Source organism: Anopheles stephensi, chromosome 2 (assembly GCF_013141755.1).
Source record: "Anopheles stephensi strain Indian chromosome 2, UCI_ANSTEP_V1.0, whole genome shotgun sequence".
Taxonomy (NCBI): Eukaryota; Metazoa; Arthropoda; class Insecta; order Diptera; family Culicidae; genus Anopheles; species Anopheles stephensi.
This window is the reverse complement of record NC_050202.1, coordinates 83,320,390-83,336,756: the sequence shown is the minus strand read 5'-3', so window position 1 is coordinate 83,336,756 and position 16,367 is coordinate 83,320,390. Positions and strand designations below refer to the sequence as shown.

General features: G+C 49.0%; 4 protein-coding genes across 7 annotated transcripts; 1 reads left to right on the top strand and 3 right to left on the bottom strand.

Moving 5' to 3' along the window:
• Nucleotides 1-4: 4 nt before the first annotated feature.
• LOC118505726 (small G protein signaling modulator 2-like) lies at nt 5-10,443 on the bottom strand. 4 transcript variants are annotated; one of them, XM_036041905.1, is made up of 14 exons: nt 10,118-10,443; nt 9,339-9,662; nt 6,264-6,484; nt 5,137-5,321; nt 4,856-5,075; nt 4,567-4,788; nt 4,179-4,488; nt 3,933-4,112; nt 3,721-3,860; nt 2,478-3,653; nt 2,280-2,404; nt 2,037-2,216; nt 1,686-1,963; nt 5-1,600 (listed from the first exon to the last, which is right to left on the bottom strand). In XM_036041905.1, the coding sequence occupies exons 2-14, from the start codon at nt 9,382-9,384 to the stop codon at nt 1,512-1,514; spliced, it is 3,372 nt and encodes a 1,123-aa protein (XP_035897798.1). In that variant the 5' UTR covers nt 9,385-9,662; nt 10,118-10,443; the 3' UTR covers nt 5-1,511. The 4 variants fall into 4 exon arrangements, with proteins under 4 accessions (XP_035897798.1, XP_035897799.1, XP_035897800.1 ...); XM_036041906.1 differs by having other exon boundaries at nt 9,339-9,624; XM_036041907.1 differs by having other exon boundaries at nt 10,154-10,443.
• A 137-nt stretch (nt 10,444-10,580) lies between these two features.
• LOC118505734 (mitochondrial import inner membrane translocase subunit Tim22) lies at nt 10,581-11,574 on the bottom strand. The gene is made up of 4 exons (XM_036041922.1): nt 11,349-11,574; nt 10,966-11,284; nt 10,830-10,902; nt 10,581-10,763 (listed from the first exon to the last, which is right to left on the bottom strand). The coding sequence occupies exons 1-4, from the start codon at nt 11,483-11,485 to the stop codon at nt 10,681-10,683; spliced, it is 612 nt and encodes a 203-aa protein (XP_035897815.1). The 5' UTR covers nt 11,486-11,574; the 3' UTR covers nt 10,581-10,680.
• A 156-nt stretch (nt 11,575-11,730) lies between these two features.
• On the bottom strand, nt 11,731-13,655 carry LOC118505730 (probable ATP-dependent RNA helicase DDX28). The gene has a single exon (XM_036041918.1). It carries the CDS (start codon nt 13,371-13,373, stop codon nt 11,826-11,828), a length of 1,548 nt encoding a protein of 515 aa, XP_035897811.1. The 5' UTR covers nt 13,374-13,655; the 3' UTR covers nt 11,731-11,825.
• Nucleotides 13,512-16,030, top strand: LOC118505732 (protein NipSnap). Its single transcript, XM_036041920.1, has 6 exons — nt 13,512-13,557; nt 13,651-14,230; nt 14,465-14,647; nt 14,868-15,033; nt 15,107-15,374; nt 15,445-16,030. The coding sequence occupies exons 2-6, from the start codon at nt 14,178-14,180 to the stop codon at nt 15,591-15,593; spliced, it is 819 nt and encodes a 272-aa protein (XP_035897813.1). The 5' UTR covers nt 13,512-13,557; nt 13,651-14,177; the 3' UTR covers nt 15,594-16,030.
• The last annotated feature ends 337 nt before the right edge of the window (nt 16,031-16,367 follow it).

The following is a 16,367-nucleotide window of genomic DNA, read 5'->3' as shown; positions in this document are numbered from 1 at the left end:
TTAATATGGCTGCTTGATGCTCGTGGTTCGAGCCTGTGCTATGAGAGTATGATGTGTTGCGAATTGAATGTATAACTCGCAACCTAGTAGGCGTGCGTTATTTGGTTTACTTACGACTGACACTTGCTCGTTGACTTGCGTTGACGTCAACGAATTGTTATGTGTGTGTGTGTGTTTTTGTAGAGAATACCATGGAAGCTACCAGTTCAATTGATTATTTGATTTTTTTCTGTTTTTTTTTTTAAACTAAACAAACAGCAGCCTAACAGAGTCTGCTAAATGGGCGTTTTTTGTACGTACCGTTGATTAAATATGTACCCTTTTCCTGGACAATAATGGTAGACAAAGCGAAACAAATGCTCTCTCGCTCTCTCTCTCTCTTGCTCTCTTTCTGTATAGATATAGAAACTAAACGGTGGTAAATATAATTGATTACATCGTTACTAACAACGTCTACAACTTCTAGGTGTAGCTTTTGCTTTGTTCTGTTTTGTTACTGTCCTTTTTTTTAGTACGATTCATCATAAGATTCAATTGCATTGGATATTGTAGTGTTTGTATTTCCTTTTGTATGTTTCATTTGCTGTAGTTAATTTATTTTGTAATCCTCTTTCCTTCTTTGCTCTATTTAGACATCGACAACTATTGCGGAAACCGAAACACTACACAAAGTAAAGGGAGGAGGAGGAGCTTTTTTACGGTGCTTTTGCCCTAAACAGAAGAAAGGTCTGCTTTTTTTGCACAGACCTCCGTTCGCTGTGATGCAGCGTGAGTGAGTATTCGGAATAGCTTGGCTGTGTGTCTTTTTAATATATGTGGGAAGTGTTTGGTGGTGGGATATTACTACATGTGTTACTACAAACTCTACAGCGCATCGCGGGATGCGAATACAGGCACCTACCAGCGTTGTGTGTGTGTGTGTTTTTGCACGACGTACACGATATACATATATTCGTTTACAAAGACTTTAGGAGGGGTTGTTAACAAAGGTAGTTAACACTAGTTAGAATCCCAACAACACAGCGACAACAGCGATAACGTAAAAGCAACCATTCGAAACCGAAAGACGACAAGGACAGGCCAGGACATCCAAGCCTGTGGGTGCCTGCGGCTTGCGAAACGGTTAACTACAAACAAACTGCCCCAAAAAGGGAAGCAGTGACAGAGTTACAGACAGACAGACAGATAGACGACGTTCAAACATCTTTCTATAGCGAGAGAGAGATTTCCTTCATCCACCGTGCTGGGGCGTTGAAGTTAAATAGATGGGGGCTTCGTTATGTTGGATGAAGCAGTAGGTGTACAGTTTGTACGGCTTTTCATTCTCCTGCCCATCGTAGGATTTGTTTGTTCGCTCATTAAATATAGTTAATAATTTTCTACCTCCGATTCGTGACTCCCTCATCGGCCATTGTTGTACAATGCCATTGCCTGGGACTTTCCCCGCCTCTTTGTATACTGAATGCGTTCGGTATTTGCATGTGAGAACGTCGTTTGTGTGCACACCTAGCTTACTTATTCTCAATGATGGTTTGCAGCTGTAGCACTAAGCTGCGTGCCAGCTTCAACACGGATGGTGTGTTGTGTCGTTCAGCCATTTCTGGAACAAAAAACCAAAAGTAAAAGAGCGCCGTTAGTGATAGAGCTCCGGGTGCTAACCAAGACACTCGGGTTGTTCCCCGTACCGTTGAAAAATTTAATAATGTCCGTAAAATCCATACTGTTGGACAGGATGATGTCGCGATAGGTTTCCAGCAGGGCCAGGGCCAGAAACAGGACAAAGTGTGCGGACGCCACGTGCTTCGCCGCCCAGATCACCTCCCACACGGAGAAGATGTCGGCGTAGATGAGCTCGCGCTTAAAGTCCAGCAGGAACCAGCGATAGCAGAAGTAGAAATGGGTGTAATCGCCGTGCGCATGCATCAGATCGTACATCTCCGAGTCTAGGATCTGAATCAGTGATCTGCAAGCAGGAGTGAAAGTGGTTTAGTGGAACTCCACTAGGGGGGGGGCTTTTGTAAGCTTCCTCAACCCACCTCATATTAGCAAAGTGCATGTCCATTGCACCGCCATTGGGGAAGTTTTCAATCATGCGCTCCATAAACCGGCAGAAGCAGCCATAGCTGAGCGACTCATCGTCGAAGATGACAAGCAGCGGAGCAACGAGATCGCACATGCCCTGCATATACCCAACATCCAGATGCTCCCAAACGTACCTTAAAAAAACCGGGACGCGATTAGTTTTGCGAATTTTAACTTCAATCCAAGCCATTACTCACGTGCAGATGACGTTACGCAGCTTGTCCAAGTTTTCGTTAGCAAAGTACCAGTAGTTACGATCGCACCGCTGGACATCCTTTTCAATCCGGTGAAGATTCAGCCCAAACGACTCCAGCAGTTCGCTCTGTAATTAGGCAGACAAAAAGCGGATCAGTGTCGTTTTGAATGGGTCCTTGGGTCCTCGTAATTCCTCTTACACTGTAGATGCCCCCGTTGGAGCTGGCAGGCGACACACAGGCCGATTTGGGCTCTTGCAACGAATCCAGTGCCGGCTGATGATTGCTACCCTCCTCCGGCAGTGTCGTCAGTGTGTTGTTGTTGTTCAGCTCCCGGACCTCACTCGGCATCATGGTGACATCGATGGACGCATCGGTCACGATAACAGCACGCGGTTGCTCGAGCGATTTGGGCGAATCCGGTTCTTCTTCCTCGTCCGGTTCGATCGCACCGTCCGACGTAACCACCTCCTCGTCTTCATCCTCCTGCATGCGTTCCACTTCCTCGCCACCCAAGGACTTGGCCGCACCGTCACCCATCGGGGAGATGATGTCCGCAACATCGATGAAATCGTTGCCGACCGTTGCGTACGACGAATCGGAAGGCGAGCTCTTGTTGCTGTCAAAGTCTTGCTCTTGGTTCTGATTCTCGGCCGCCTCTTCCGCCACTCCATCCTCCCCATTCCCGGTTTCCATGGTAGCGTCCTGCGCAGCCACCGGAAGAGTGATGTTGTCCTTGGTAAGCTTTGGCTTTGCGTCCGATTTTTCCTCCCCCTCCACTTCCGGCTCGGACATGTCCGAGAACCCGTTCTCCTCGAACACCTCGTTCTCCATCTCTTCCTCCTCCTCCTCCCCATCCGCATCCTGATCGATGGTTTTGCTTTTGTTTTCCATACTGCCGCTTCCCGAGCTTAGCTTGGCCACCGCGACGGCCGTCTTTTCCTTGTCCCGCTGGCGTACGATCGCTTCCACCGCCAACCATTCGCTCATGGTCGTTTCGTAGTAGTGTTTGGCAGTTTCGTCCAGCTCTGCCCGCTCGACCGGTGTGCTGCCGAAGCTGTAGTGGCCGAGCAGATAGGGCCACACCTCCTTCCGTATGTCGTGATCGACGCCACCGTAGTACACTAACCGGTACACTTCCTGATCGTCCGCCACGACACCGTTTCCATCGTGCAAGCTTTCCCAGCGCGAACGGGTAAGACCTTCCTCGGCACCGGATTCGGGCGTGATGCGACCATTGACCAGCCCGGACAGATGTGTCCGCACGGTGGAGAGATGCCGGCAGTACGCTAGCCAACCGTAGAACGCGCGCGAAATGATCTGCCGTTTCATCGTTGAGCAAACGAGGGCGATGCTGGTCGATTGGGTCGATTGTGGCTTTGGGCGAGAATTGGGAATTCGAATTACTGGCAAACCTTTCCTGGGGGACGCAAGCGTTACTCACATTCGGACTGTCGATGGACATGGCATCGATCGAGAGACTTTTGCTGGAACAGTCGCTGCTTTCGTTGGTGGAGCAGCTGCTCAGCTGTGCTCGGTAGCGTGGGCTCGTGCGTCCTAGTTCCAGTATCGAATGAGTTGCCACTGCAAAACAACAACCAAAAAAAAGCTATCACGTCACACAACGTCTTGCACGATCGCGAAGGAAACACCTACAAAACTCATCCGTGTTGCTTTTGTTGACCACCCGAAACACATAATCGATCGGCATCTCGTCGTTCGTCTCCAGCAGGGAAGGTAGCGGCCGGCGCCGTGATTTCTGCGGCCAGGGAAAGATGCGTCCAATGCCTCGCTGGGACCATAGTGGAGGATCCAGCTGACCGTGTGGTAGAAGACCTGGGCGAAAGCGAATCGTGCATTGAGATCTTTCAAATAGAAAACTCATCCTCAACGATCGATTACCTGTTTCGAGACAGCTCAGGAAAGCCGCCATATGTCCACCCTCGGGGAAGTGTATGGGAGGACGCTGGACACCATCCTGCCCGACGAGGATGACGGTGCCACCGGTATCGCCACCACGCGCCTGGTGGCAGTGCACGTACACAATCTCGTCCACATTGACGTTCAGTGCGTACGCCCAGTACGAGCTCTTGTCGATGTTCTCCGACTCGGTGTACCCGTTCATCAGCTGGTTCGGTGTCCACTTGATCGTGAGCGATTGCACTGTCTGATGCAGACTGAGATACCCGGGCATCGGTTCACTGACGTCTTTCTGCGGGTGGAATCGAACAAACAAAAACGATCGATCAGGAGAAGATCCGCAAGAGAAGATCTCTAGGTGGAATGTTACCGGCAGCACGAGCACGTTGTTCTTCCCGTACAGTAGTGTGGCACGCGAGTTTTGATGCAGTGACTCCACGTAGTCCTTCGACGCCGATACCAAGCTGTTCGACTTGAACGACGCCATGCTGCCCTCCTCCGAGCTGGTGTGGAGGCTTCGCTTGAAGTTCAACATCGGTCTTCGGTACGCCGGTGGCGTCGGATTGCTCGAGCTGATTCTATGACGTTGGACCTGTGGAGGCGATTGAAACGGGGAACATCACACACAGAAACGCACACGATCGATCCCAAGGGCTTACCAATTCGTCCGCCGGAGGATCGGTCCAGAAGTGATCGGCAGTTTTGGCACGCGAGTAATCCAGTGCGCACGGGCCGACGAGCAGCGAGCTCAGTATGGAACCGTAGTCTGGATCAGCAACTAGTGAGTCACGTTCGTAATATCGCGTCGCGTTCGTCACGAGATGATCGATGATGCGGGACAGTTTCTTCTCGTACAGTGCCAACCGTATCCAAAGATATCTGTGAAGATTGTGGAGTGTTTTAAGGGTTGTGCTCTAAGAGAAAACGGGGAACTCCTTACTTCACAACTGGCGGTGACTGTGGCGGTGACTGTGGCGGTGTCGTTGTCGATACCGAGTTACTGCTGCTCTTCTTCAGTATCGGTGGCTTGTTCGTGCTGTCGCTGCTCGACGACGATCGCTTGTTTGGATCACTGTTTTCGATGTCCTGCACCTTCTTACTGATACAGGCCGCTTCGGGACAGTGCTGTGGGGGAAACGATGATAGCAAAAAAAAAAAAAAACGTTCCAACGAGACGTAATGATGACAGTTCTATTGGCATGGTTAAAGCTTGAGGGGCGATGGATGGACTACGATTTGATTGGGGTTCTTTGGGTTCTTTACATTCATCAACGAAACTATCCACTCGGGCCGGGTCGGGTTCGGGATTGGGGCTGTACAGTCACAGTGGGAGGCACAAATTACCAACCAGCGTTGGGGAAACATTGGGCACACATTTCTTCCGATGAGTCAGCTACCTGGACTCTGGCGGTGATGATCGTCGTCGACACGCAATAATAACAATTTCGATACGAAGCGATACGTGTATCTAAAACCAACGTTTTCTAGTGTTCTACCAACAAACATTGAAACAAAAACAAACAGCACCAATATATACGTCTAACCAAACAAAAATTACCTACGGCCGAAGAAGGTCGCTGTGTGTGTGAGAATAAGCTTAGAAAATCGCCAATAACTCTGCGCTACAGTACCGGATGATCGGTTGAAGGAAGTACTAAAGCATCATAAGGAAGAAGGGTTCATCTACCGTTGCAAAGCAGCCTATCCGTTCCAAAAAGACCTCGCAAACCTTGAATGAGTTGTGGGCAATTTTGCTTACATGATTCCTTGATCTTCCTTGGAGGAGACACACACCACACTGTATGTGAGATGAACTTAAAATGGGTGTTGGTCTCTACACCGCCAACCACAGAACGGAACGCAAAACAAAAACTAACGAACGATCGAAAAAGAAGCCCTCTACTGCTCGCTAAGTTCAATGCAAGGAGGCCTACGATTGGGAAGGAGCTAGTGGACAAAAGGTGATCTGGCACGTCTGGCAGGATCGTAAGGACCCTCAAAAGGACACATTCGGAGGGAAGCACACAAGCGGGGAAAACGGGGGCAGCAAAATCAGTGAATACTCACCTTGGCCACCTTGTGCAGCAGGGCGGTGGTGGACGATGTCTTGAACAGGCCGAGCGCTCGCCTTCGCAGACCCTGGCTCAGGCACGCCTCGACCGCTGCACATAGGGCCGTTACCGAGCAAGACTCTTCGTGTATGTACTTCTTGGTGACGGCTTCCTCCATCACCTGTTTGACCTCTTTCTTCACGGCCGCAATGAGCTTTTCTTTAAAATCGACCGGATCTGGATGGCAAAATCAGGGGGAGGAGGGGGGGGGGGTGTGTTGGGGGGAAACGGGTGGGATATGCCAATGTGTGAAGGGTGTGAGAAATACAATTGTTTTTGCGCATTTGAAATTTTGTTATCGTTGTTGTGCGAAACATTTACATTAGACCGAATAAGGCCACCGACGGGTGGAAGAATTTATCGTTGTAAACGGGATAGACACGGGGAGACACAGAAACGAAGGAAGAGTAGGACACAGATATCATCCACAAGTCGACGGCGAACCGTGCCGGTTGCCACCACGGCGTTAGTACACAAGCGATCGCAGCAAATCGATCGACACCGCGATGAGAGGACGAAAGAACAAGAACAAACATTTACTAAACACACTGAAGGAAACGTTCGAACGGAAAAGCGGAAGCAAACGGGGGGTAGTTTTTTTGCGGAGTTTAGTAAGCAACGATTAAGTAAGATAAGCTGGACCAAAGTGCTCATGCAAACTGAAGAGGAAAAAAATAGATAGAGTCGAAGTGAATCGAATAGTGTGAAAGGAAAGGAAGTTGCCATGGTGTGCATTACGAAGAAAATTGTGCCAAAGACTTTGGTGAGTTTGAATCAGATTATTTTCACAGTACAATTAAACCGAAAACTGTGTGCTTTGTACTAAAAAGTGTGCAGGTGCTTACGTCTATTGCGAGCGGTTTTTTTTGTACAGCAAATAAATTTAAAGCCCTCCTGTACTTCAAAACTACACGATCCGTCTGATAGAAACCTGCGCTCCTTTTTCCTCCGTTTGACGTCAGCATGTCAGCATAACGAACCCAGATAGCGCATAAATCTTCAAAAGATTTTTTATCCCCCTACCAGCCGGCAAGAAGAAAAAAAGGAAACGAAGAATCATCCTTCGTTTGATGTGCGTGAGCTTGAATTCTTTCCCACCCGGTGTGTGAGCTAATAATGCGTTTCATGCATGCAGCGCACAGCGATGCTGCCTCATCGCGATGGAGGTGCCTGGTCGTTGACGCTTTTGCTGGTGCTGTCAAGGAGATAAATCTCACCAAGCGTCAGCGTGAAAGACGATGTAGAGGGTACGAAATTGGCTACCTCATGCCAGCATGCTGGGGGTAACATGAACCATTAGCTTTTGTTAATATGTTTATTTACTGCTCCGACCTGCCCTGACCTGTTCACCCTAAATGTCCTACAGAGGTCCTGATGTAATGCTTACTGGGTTTTCTAAATTCCATCGACCTTACGTCGTGTGTTGCTGTCCATTGAATGACCCTTTTGTGACCGGAATCGAACGCCCCAGTGTTTGATTTGATTATCCACAACCTGAAAAGCACACATCCTCCGCTAGATGGAAGTTGTTCCCCAAGATTGAGACTCGCCTTCTCGCTCACCATTCACATCTCATCTTCCCATAACGATGTACTCACATCTCATCGGATGGAAAGCTTTAAAGCTGTTTCTGTCTCGCTTGTGCTCTTTCTGTTGCTCTCTGTCACTCACACACACACACATTTACTTGGAACCGGAAAAACACAGCAGGCGGTTTTTACTATACTATCAGCTTGAATACGGAGCGTTTTTGTTTTTTTTTTCTCTCTCTCTCTTCACTCTATTTATCTATCCCTCTGTCGCCAATCTATCAATTCAGCCCCACTCGAATGCATATTGTTGTAACGATTGTTTACCTTTTCCAAGTGTGGAACCGTACTATATGGTACGGCCCTTGCTTTTGCTTTCCCTGCTGCCGTTTTAGGCTGCCCGACTGGCCGGTAGCCCCACCTTTCTCCCCCTAATTTTCCCGCTCTTATCAAAGTGGGTGGGTGTGGTAGGGGAGGGGTCGATATGTCAGCACAAACATGATGTTTACTTTCGTACTCGAATGGCAAATAAGTTCCCGTTTTAATTAATGCAGTAAAAACACACACCCACACTCCACAGGAAGCCACACACAAACATACAGGCCCGTCTACAATGTGGCAATCATAACACTGGTAGTCTGTGTGGAGGAGGGCGGGCAATGGGAGGTTGGTCCACGGTGTGTGAAAATGAGGGAAAATATGGAAACGCAAAAAATGGCATTGTAACGCAGCATAAAGCAGCACGCGTAATGATGCTGGCCAAACAACATACGCACGCACACTCGCACACATCGACATATGGACGCCTTTGGCTGTTGTTTTTATCGCCACCCCGAGTAAAGTGGCCCCACACGCCACACAAATTGGAAAATGGTTCCCCGCAAAAACAGCTGCTCATGGTCGACGGAGGACTACGGGCCATCACCCTAATGCAAGAATAAACAAGAACCGCTGCTGGTCGCGAGTGAGATAATCGTCCTCGTCGCCTTTGTGTGTGTGTGTTTTTGTTACTAATCAACCGCTTTACTAAATTGCACAGTCGCGCACACACACACACACTTGTTCTCACGCGCATTCAACATGTGGGCTGGTAGGGAAAAAAAGGATCTTCAGCGCCTACTACTCCTCACACCAACATGTGTGTGTGTGTGTGTCATTGCACATGAGTTTATCTTGCCTATAGTACGTGCGTGCGAGTGTGTGTGTTCGTTCAGTGGAGTCATGGGAGTAGAGGGAATTGTGTGTTTTCTGGTGCTAACTTATCATATTTTTTTTTCGTGCTTTTTAGAGGTAAAAGAGGAATTTTCATAAAGAAAATAATGCAATACAAGAAGAAAGCAAATACAACCGAAAACAGTACACATAGTGACCGCGCTGCTTTACCAGCGCGGTCTACTTGGAAAGCGTCACAGAACACAGATGGCGATAACGAAACAACAAATTGTGGGGTGAAAATGGGGGATGCATGCACAATGCAAGGTAAGTGCTAGTCTTTACCATACCTGCTTGGAACGACATTTTCCTTGGGGGATTTATTTCGGGAAACATTTCCAATGTGTACTGCTTCTCTCGGGCTTACTCTCTGTTTGCGGGTTGGTCACGATCCGACGTCCGACGGGATGATTGGAATGGGCTTTGGGCTTAATTGGCCAACGGTGCCCACCGTATGGAAACGTCGAACGTGGGCTTTGGTACTTCCGCTAAAAATACTCGATCTGATACAGGCTCAAGCGTCGGTATTCCTTTTACACTACATTGTTTCGATAACACTTTTGAATCGTTTCAATACTACAATTATCCACCATATGATGAGCGTAGGGAAAACACTTTTTGCACGAGGGAAGGAAAAAGAAAACCAGTGCCCGCACTCACTCACGCGTGGACTGCACATCCATCCTATTTCCGAAGGATATTTACTGGATAGCTTGGTCAAGCTGTCCCTCTGTGAACTTCACCTTCACCAGAGTAGCGTGTGTGTGTTTGTGTGTATGCGATTTTATGCCCGAAAATCAGAACAGCCGGACATGGTTCTTCTATTACTGCACACCCAGCTGCACTCCCTCTTTTATCAGCAACTATAGCAATATGCTTCTGGCCAAATACACAAAAGTACGTCGATTTTAGCTTTGGCCTGCGGCCGCACAAAACTTATCGCCCGCTTTTCATACGCCCAACAGATGAACCTCCTGTCCCCGTATTTTATGCCACTCCAGAAATCAAGGACACTTGTAAGGAAAAAAAACGAATTCGCCTTCCCCCCCCCCCAAAACCTCGCACCTACTTTCGCGCGCACCCGACCACTACCAGAGAAACGCACTTTTTCTGCACGAAATAAATTCCGCTAGCAAGTTGATTTCCGATATGATTTTCACCAGCTTGCAGCTAACTTTTCCACAATTTTGCCCGTGTGCAGGCAAGTGCGTTGCGAACACAGCTGTGCCTTTCTGGTTACTACCGCTCGGTAAAGCTACAGCACTGAAAACGTACGTAAACCGTGATAGCTTTCCACATGCGTATTGCACGGTGAGAGCGCCGATGGGGAACCTGAACCCGCTCCAGCAGGTTTACCTATTACTGCGCATGTTCCTGCCAAAACGGGCGAAGGCGAAGAAAAGCCTTCAGTTAGCGAAAGACTGATGACTTTTCTGACAGACCATTTTGCTTGCCGAATTAACTTAAAAAGTTTTGGTTGATAATCTTTTTAAACTAAGTGATCTAATTTTTATTATTTTTCTCTCTCTCTCTTCGGCTAAACCTCAACAATATTTTGTTTTTATTTTACTTTAATGTTATCAGACTGTAACAGTGTGTCTGGATTTCTACAACTATTATTTTAGTAAGCATTTATCTGTGTCTCATGTAGTAATCTATTACTGTGGAGAATGCGGCAAAGCCAGCTGCTCCGATAATTCCGGCCTTGACTCCAGCTAAAACAAAAAAAAATATTCGTATTGCTTTTTACGCTACGAATTAACTGGAAACAATTGCCTTACCTCGCAAGCCAATCAATCCTCCCGTTACGGCTCCGGCATACGTTCCATTCTTCCAATCGGAAACGCCGCGTTTCTGTAAATAAATTACCCCCGTTTAATACAGGCTCAAAGTTCCAAACTACCGATACAAACGTACCGATTCAATGGTACACTCCACGGCCGCGAACACTGCCCCAATGACGGCAAAGTTCTTACCGTACGAGTGTGTCGCTTGGCGCATTTCGCGGAAAATTTCTCTCGCCGTTTGTTGCTTCTCGCCCGCCATCGGATCGGCGATGCTGGGATTGACGGACGAGCTAAACAGACCGATTGCCGCACCGAGACCATAGCCCAGCACACAGCTCATAAACGATTTGAACGCGCAGCTCTCGAAGGCGGCCTCTACAAGCTTTTCCTCGTTCGTTTTAATCTGTACCGCGCCATACAGTTTTGGGATTATGATGTTTTCCCGGTAGCTACGCACCAAGGGGATAGGAAAGGTAAAACAACCACCACGTGCGTCTCCCTCGAACAACCTACCGGTGAATGTTTCCGATGAAATGTTTGGCCACCTCGTCTAGGTCGGATTCGGGAAAAAATACACCCGTTGTTTTGGTGGTGCTTTCCCGCTTAGCGGCCTCGTCCGGGTCCACGGGTTTGGGTAGTAGGGTGGCCATAGTTTTCCGTCGTCCAAACGCCGTTTCGCAAGCGGATTTTCCGTGTACAAAACTCTGCCTCCCGAGCGCACCACCAGCTGAGTTACAAAACAGGTTGTTTACATCAGTCGATCAGTTTGTGTTTATGTGAGTTGCTGTCAATGAAGGTTTAGACGATCGAGTTGAGCACTTCAGTCTGGTTTGAAATGATTGGTCCTACACATTTTTCCGAGGAAAAAAGGAATCTCTTGGCGCTAGAACTCATCTAGAAGCAATTATTTGGATTTTTCTTTATTAAATCTACATAAACCTAACGCTTTAACAATTCTCGCTTAGTTTGACTATGTTATCCTCTCACTACTCAACCAGGAATCATTCCCTCGTTCGGTATTCCCATGCTCTTCATAACTCTTCGCCGAATTATGCCCTTCACGTTCGCGTCCACGTTCCGCAGCAAGCTGGTCGTGCGGGCCGCATGTTCCAACCGCTGTACGGCGCCAATTTCCGCCTGGCTTGAAATAAGATTCGTCGCCAAACAGTCGTTACTGCTCCCGATGCGCCCGATACGTCCCACCCGGTGTATGTAATCCGCCGTGTACAGTGGAAAATCGAAATTTATCACGTGTGCCGCCCGGATCGTGTTCAATCCACGGCTTGCCACATCCGTCGTTGACAGTATGTTTACCTCCGCCTGCTGAAACTTTTCAAACTGTCCCAACCGTAGCTTCAGTATCATGTCCCCGTTCAGATTCACGCACGGGAATCCGTGTGCGTTCAGGTGCATCGACACAAAGTCACAGGCGGGCGTTTTGTTGCTAAAAATGATCGTTGGTACGTTGCGCTTCGCATCCGTACGCACGAGATCGAGCAGGATCTGGGGTCGATCTGATTTGCGTACGCACATGAACCGTTGCGTAACGTGGCTCATTAGGCGGTGCAGATTGGGACTCACAACCTGATCGATCGTTTCTACGTTCACCAGCTTCGAAAGGAGTTCTTCCATATTGGATGGCATTGTGGCGGCCGCCAGTATCATCTGCGTTCCTTGAATATCTTGCCCCAGGTCCTGCAGATGGTTCTTGTGGAACGGGAACCGTTTCATCAGGTGCATCAGCTTAGGGTTAAAGCTGTCATCGAGCAGTGTGTCCGCTTCGTCCAGCACGACGTACCGGACCTCCTCCATGCGATAAATCCCATTCGTTATCAGCTTGCTGATGGCACCGAAGCTTGCCACCAGTATGTCGATGTCTTCGAACGATGGATTCAGCATCTGTTGCTTCGTTCGCCCACCGAGCACCACGCGCGTTTTAATGCCCAACCCTTCCGTTAGCTTCGTCGCAACCGTGCCAATCTGTTGGGCCAGCTCTCGGCCCGGCGTAATGATCAGCATCAGAGGAGTGTTAAACTCGCGCTGCCTTTCATGCAGCTTTCGGCGTAGAATCTGTTCCACCACGGGCACCAGATACGTGTAGGTCTTGCCACAGCCCGTCTCAGCGGCCAGCAGCATATGGCTCCCGTCAAGCATCGCCTGAATGCCTTCCGCCTGGTAATGTGTGGGCGAAAGTACATGTTGCTTTTTGAGATTTTCCACCAACGACTCACGTATGCCGAGTTCGCCGAATGTCCGCTCGCTCAAACCGTACGCCTCGAATGCCCGCTGCACCGGGTGAATGATGAAGTAATCTCCATTGGATCGACGATGTCGCCACCCGTCCGAAGCGAGTGGCAGTTCGCCAAACTTTATCCGATCAGGGTTTGCCGGCAGATCACTCTGGTACAGATTAAACTGCTGCCGTTTGCAGGTTACCACGGGCACCGGTGGTGCCTGGCTCGGTGCCGATGCTAGCGGTCGCACCTGGGTGGAAAAGCAGGCTCGCAACGAAAGACACACGCGCGTTAACTTAGTCATCGCCCTGGAAACCAAACGCCGTGGCCGGTTTCGCGCAAATGCCGGTGCAGACAGCGTGTGTGCTGGCTTGCGGTTTGTTTACAACGACAACACGCCTGCTGCGAAATCAAAACACATCTGATCGGTGTGGGATGAGCTGTCAAAAGTGAGCACCCCCTTGTGAGTGACAGCCGTTGACGCAGAGGTCTGTTTTGGGGTTAATTTTGGAACAAAAAATACACTTATTTTGCTCGTTCTGGAAAAGTAATAGGAAAACGATCAAATTCGATATTTACAGAGGATTTTTGATGAGCAATTACACATCATTTTTCCATTTAAACCGGCACACAGTGTGCCCTACACCGACCGGGACCGGTGCGCTCACTTCGGTCAGGGTTGCTTCGAACAACATTGGCCGGCCGAATTGGTAGAAAAATCCGACAGTAAAAAATAATGTGCTAAGCAGAGGCTCATCGCAGCGAGCTACGCTTATTAGTCGTTTTTTCGCCTTGTTTGTGCCATTTCTGTTCTGTAGTGCGTGAAAGATAATATTCACGCAATCGGGCAAACTAAAAATAAAAGTTACACACAAAACACTGTTTTTGCTGCTCGCTCTGGTGCTGGAAGCTGTTGCTGCTCTGTTGTTTGCGTGCGTGTGCGTTGTTTATTTGTGTGCGGCAGCCGACACAGAACCAGTGCGGAGGAGTCGCCTTCCTTTTGTCCAGATTAAGATCGACCAGGGGTCGGTGAACTTTGGCCCGGCGGAAGCTCTAAAATCATCACCGAAAAAGCAGTGATTATAGAAGGCGAACGAGGCAAATCATCATGTCCTTAGCATCTCTACGTCACGTACGGGCACTGGTACCGCAGCCGGTTAGGTAACAATTATGGGTGATAAATATTGCCTTCGGGGATGGTTGTTTCCGTCAGCACAAAAACAATACAAAACAACAGAACCTTTCATCCATCGCTTCATGCGCAAATGCGTAAAAAACCGACCGTTCGATAGTAACGATACACATATTCCATTTTTGGCATGCATTTTCTTCGGGACGGGCATGACGCTGATGCTGCCCGTGCACTCTACCGTGACCCCTGCGATACACATGAAGGACACTGACGACGAGCTGCGCCCTGCACAAGGACGAATCGTCATGGCTGAGCAAGCTGATGGTGCGGAAGATCGAACCGACGAAAAACTCCCACAGCCGGATGCTGAGCGACAAGTTCGACATCTACGAGCTGCACACGCACAACGTTCGACCGGATTCGGTCGGAAAGTATCTGGAGAACTAGTAAGTGCACGGTGCGATGCGAGATCGGAGTTGGCGATGATCGTGATCAGTCATCACAGGGCTATTTGAGCATAAGAAGGCAGCCATGTAGACGCACCGAATTATGGAAGCGACTGTCGCTCGCTTCGTAGCTCCCCCTGATACGCCTTATCAATCGCCCCTTATGTGAAATTACGCCTTATCCGCTAACCGTTTCCGTTGTGCTTTGTTTTACAACCAGCAAAAACACGGTCCAAATCGTACAATCAAAGGGAAACCTGTCGATGGAGCTGATTGGCTCCTGGAATGTCGAGGTAGGCGATCTAGACCAGTGTCTCCACCTGTGGCGCTACACCGGCGGGTTCGAGATGGTGGACCAAGCGAAGCGCGAGCTTACCAGTGATAAGGTAAAAGCGCCTTGTTGCCCTCTATTCCACACACAACAAATAATTTCAAATATGTACCCTCCGCTCGGCACAGAACTACGTGCAATTGATGCAGGAACGCGGCACCTTTCTACGGTCCCGCCACCTGCAGTATCTGCTAGCGTTTAGCTACTGGCCCCAGCTGCAGCTGCGCGAGGGTAAAAACATTTACGAAATTCGTTCCTACCGGCTGAAGCCGGGCACCATGATCGAGTGGGGCAACAACTGGGCCCGGGCCATCAACCACCGCCAGAACAACAACGAAGCGTTTGCCGGGTACTTCTCGCAGATCGGGCGGCTCTACAACGTGCATCACATTTGGTGTAAGAGAAGCAATCGCGGGTTCGCGTACAATAATCGGCACTAAACGCGTGACTTGCTTCACTTTCGCAGGCTACAAGGATCTGCAGGGCAGGAAGGAGACGCGCGAATCGGCGTGGCGATCGCCCGGCTGGGACGAGTGCGTGGCGTACACGGTGCCGCTGATCCGCGAGATGCACTGCCGCATACTGGCGCCGACGGAGTTCTCGCCGACCCAGTAGTAGTAGTAGTAGCAGCAGTAGAGGGATGCCGGTGGACACGTGTTGGTTGTTGTTGCTGCCTTGTTTACACGATCGAGAGGAAAAAAAGGGGGAGGGAAACTGTCCCACTGCGAGCGTTGGGTGGTCAATTAATTAGTTCCAAAGTGGCATTTTTTCCGTTAGAACGTATCTCATCCACACATGCATTTAGAGGGTGGTTTTGTTTTGTTTTGGCGTTCTTTTCTTTTCGCTTTCGCGCTGCACACATAGAAAGAGAGCTCTATATTTTGTCTGAGAAGAAACGAAATGTCGCACACTAACCTTCTTGTTTTCTTGTTGTAAAATTATAGTTTTTCCCTTTTTTTCTGTAGGGTTTAAAAATTACTTTCTCCTTACTTACGAAGAGCATGTGATGTGTAACATAATAAACGAATCACTACATTGTGAATGGCCTTTTATGTTGGATGGTTTGCACAAACCCTCAAAAGAGTTTAAAACAGCAACAGGGTCCTAAAGGGTTAAACAGGTCCCTTTGCCATATTGGAGTAGGTCCTCGTATAGAGTTTGACTGTATCGGTCGCTAAGGGTGATAGCCCTTTTGTTTGTCTAATCCAGAGATCTTTCACTGGCTTATTGAAGTCATGCCTTACCACCGTCGTCTCTTATTCTTTCCTGGCCTGCTGCTATGGAGCACGTCTTAAAGACTGGTGTCTAATCCGTTTCCAGGCAACACGGCTCGCTCAGGTCTGACGCCTCGTGCTGACGTGCACCTTCCTGGTAGGGCATGAGTCCTGC

Excerpts from the sequence above, each read along its gene's own strand:
- LOC118505726 (XM_036041905.1), bottom strand. The coding sequence starts at position 9,384 with ATGTTTCCCGAAATAAATCCCCCAAGGAAAATGTCGTTCCAAGCAG. Across the intron at positions 4,489-4,566 it reads ACAACGTGCTCGTGCTGCCG|AAAGACGTCAGTGAACCGAT; the intron begins GTAACATTCCAC and ends TTCCACCCGCAG. Across the intron at positions 3,654-3,720 it reads TGTCCATCGACAGTCCGAAT|CCACAATCGACCCAATCGAC; the intron begins GTGAGTAACGCT and ends TCTCGCCCAAAG.
- LOC118505734 (XM_036041922.1), bottom strand. The coding sequence starts at position 11,485 with ATGGCCACCCTACTACCCAAACCCGTGGACCCGGACGAGGCCGCTAAG. Across the intron at positions 11,285-11,348 it reads TTCATCGGAAACATTCACCG|CTACCGGGAAAACATCATAA; the intron begins GTAGGTTGTTCG and ends CTTGGTGCGTAG. Across the intron at positions 10,903-10,965 it reads TGGAGTGTACCATTGAATCG|AAACGCGGCGTTTCCGATTG; the intron begins GTACGTTTGTAT and ends ATTTATTTACAG.
- LOC118505730 (XM_036041918.1), bottom strand. The coding sequence starts at position 13,373 with ATGACTAAGTTAACGCGCGTGTGTCTTTCGTTGCGAGCCTGCTTTTCC.
- LOC118505732 (XM_036041920.1), top strand. The coding sequence starts at position 14,178 with ATGTCCTTAGCATCTCTACGTCACGTACGGGCACTGGTACCGCAGCCG. Across the intron at positions 14,231-14,464 it reads CTGGTACCGCAGCCGGTTAG|GACACTGACGACGAGCTGCG; the intron begins GTAACAATTATG and ends ATACACATGAAG. Across the intron at positions 15,034-15,106 it reads GCGAGCTTACCAGTGATAAG|AACTACGTGCAATTGATGCA; the intron begins GTAAAAGCGCCT and ends CGCTCGGCACAG.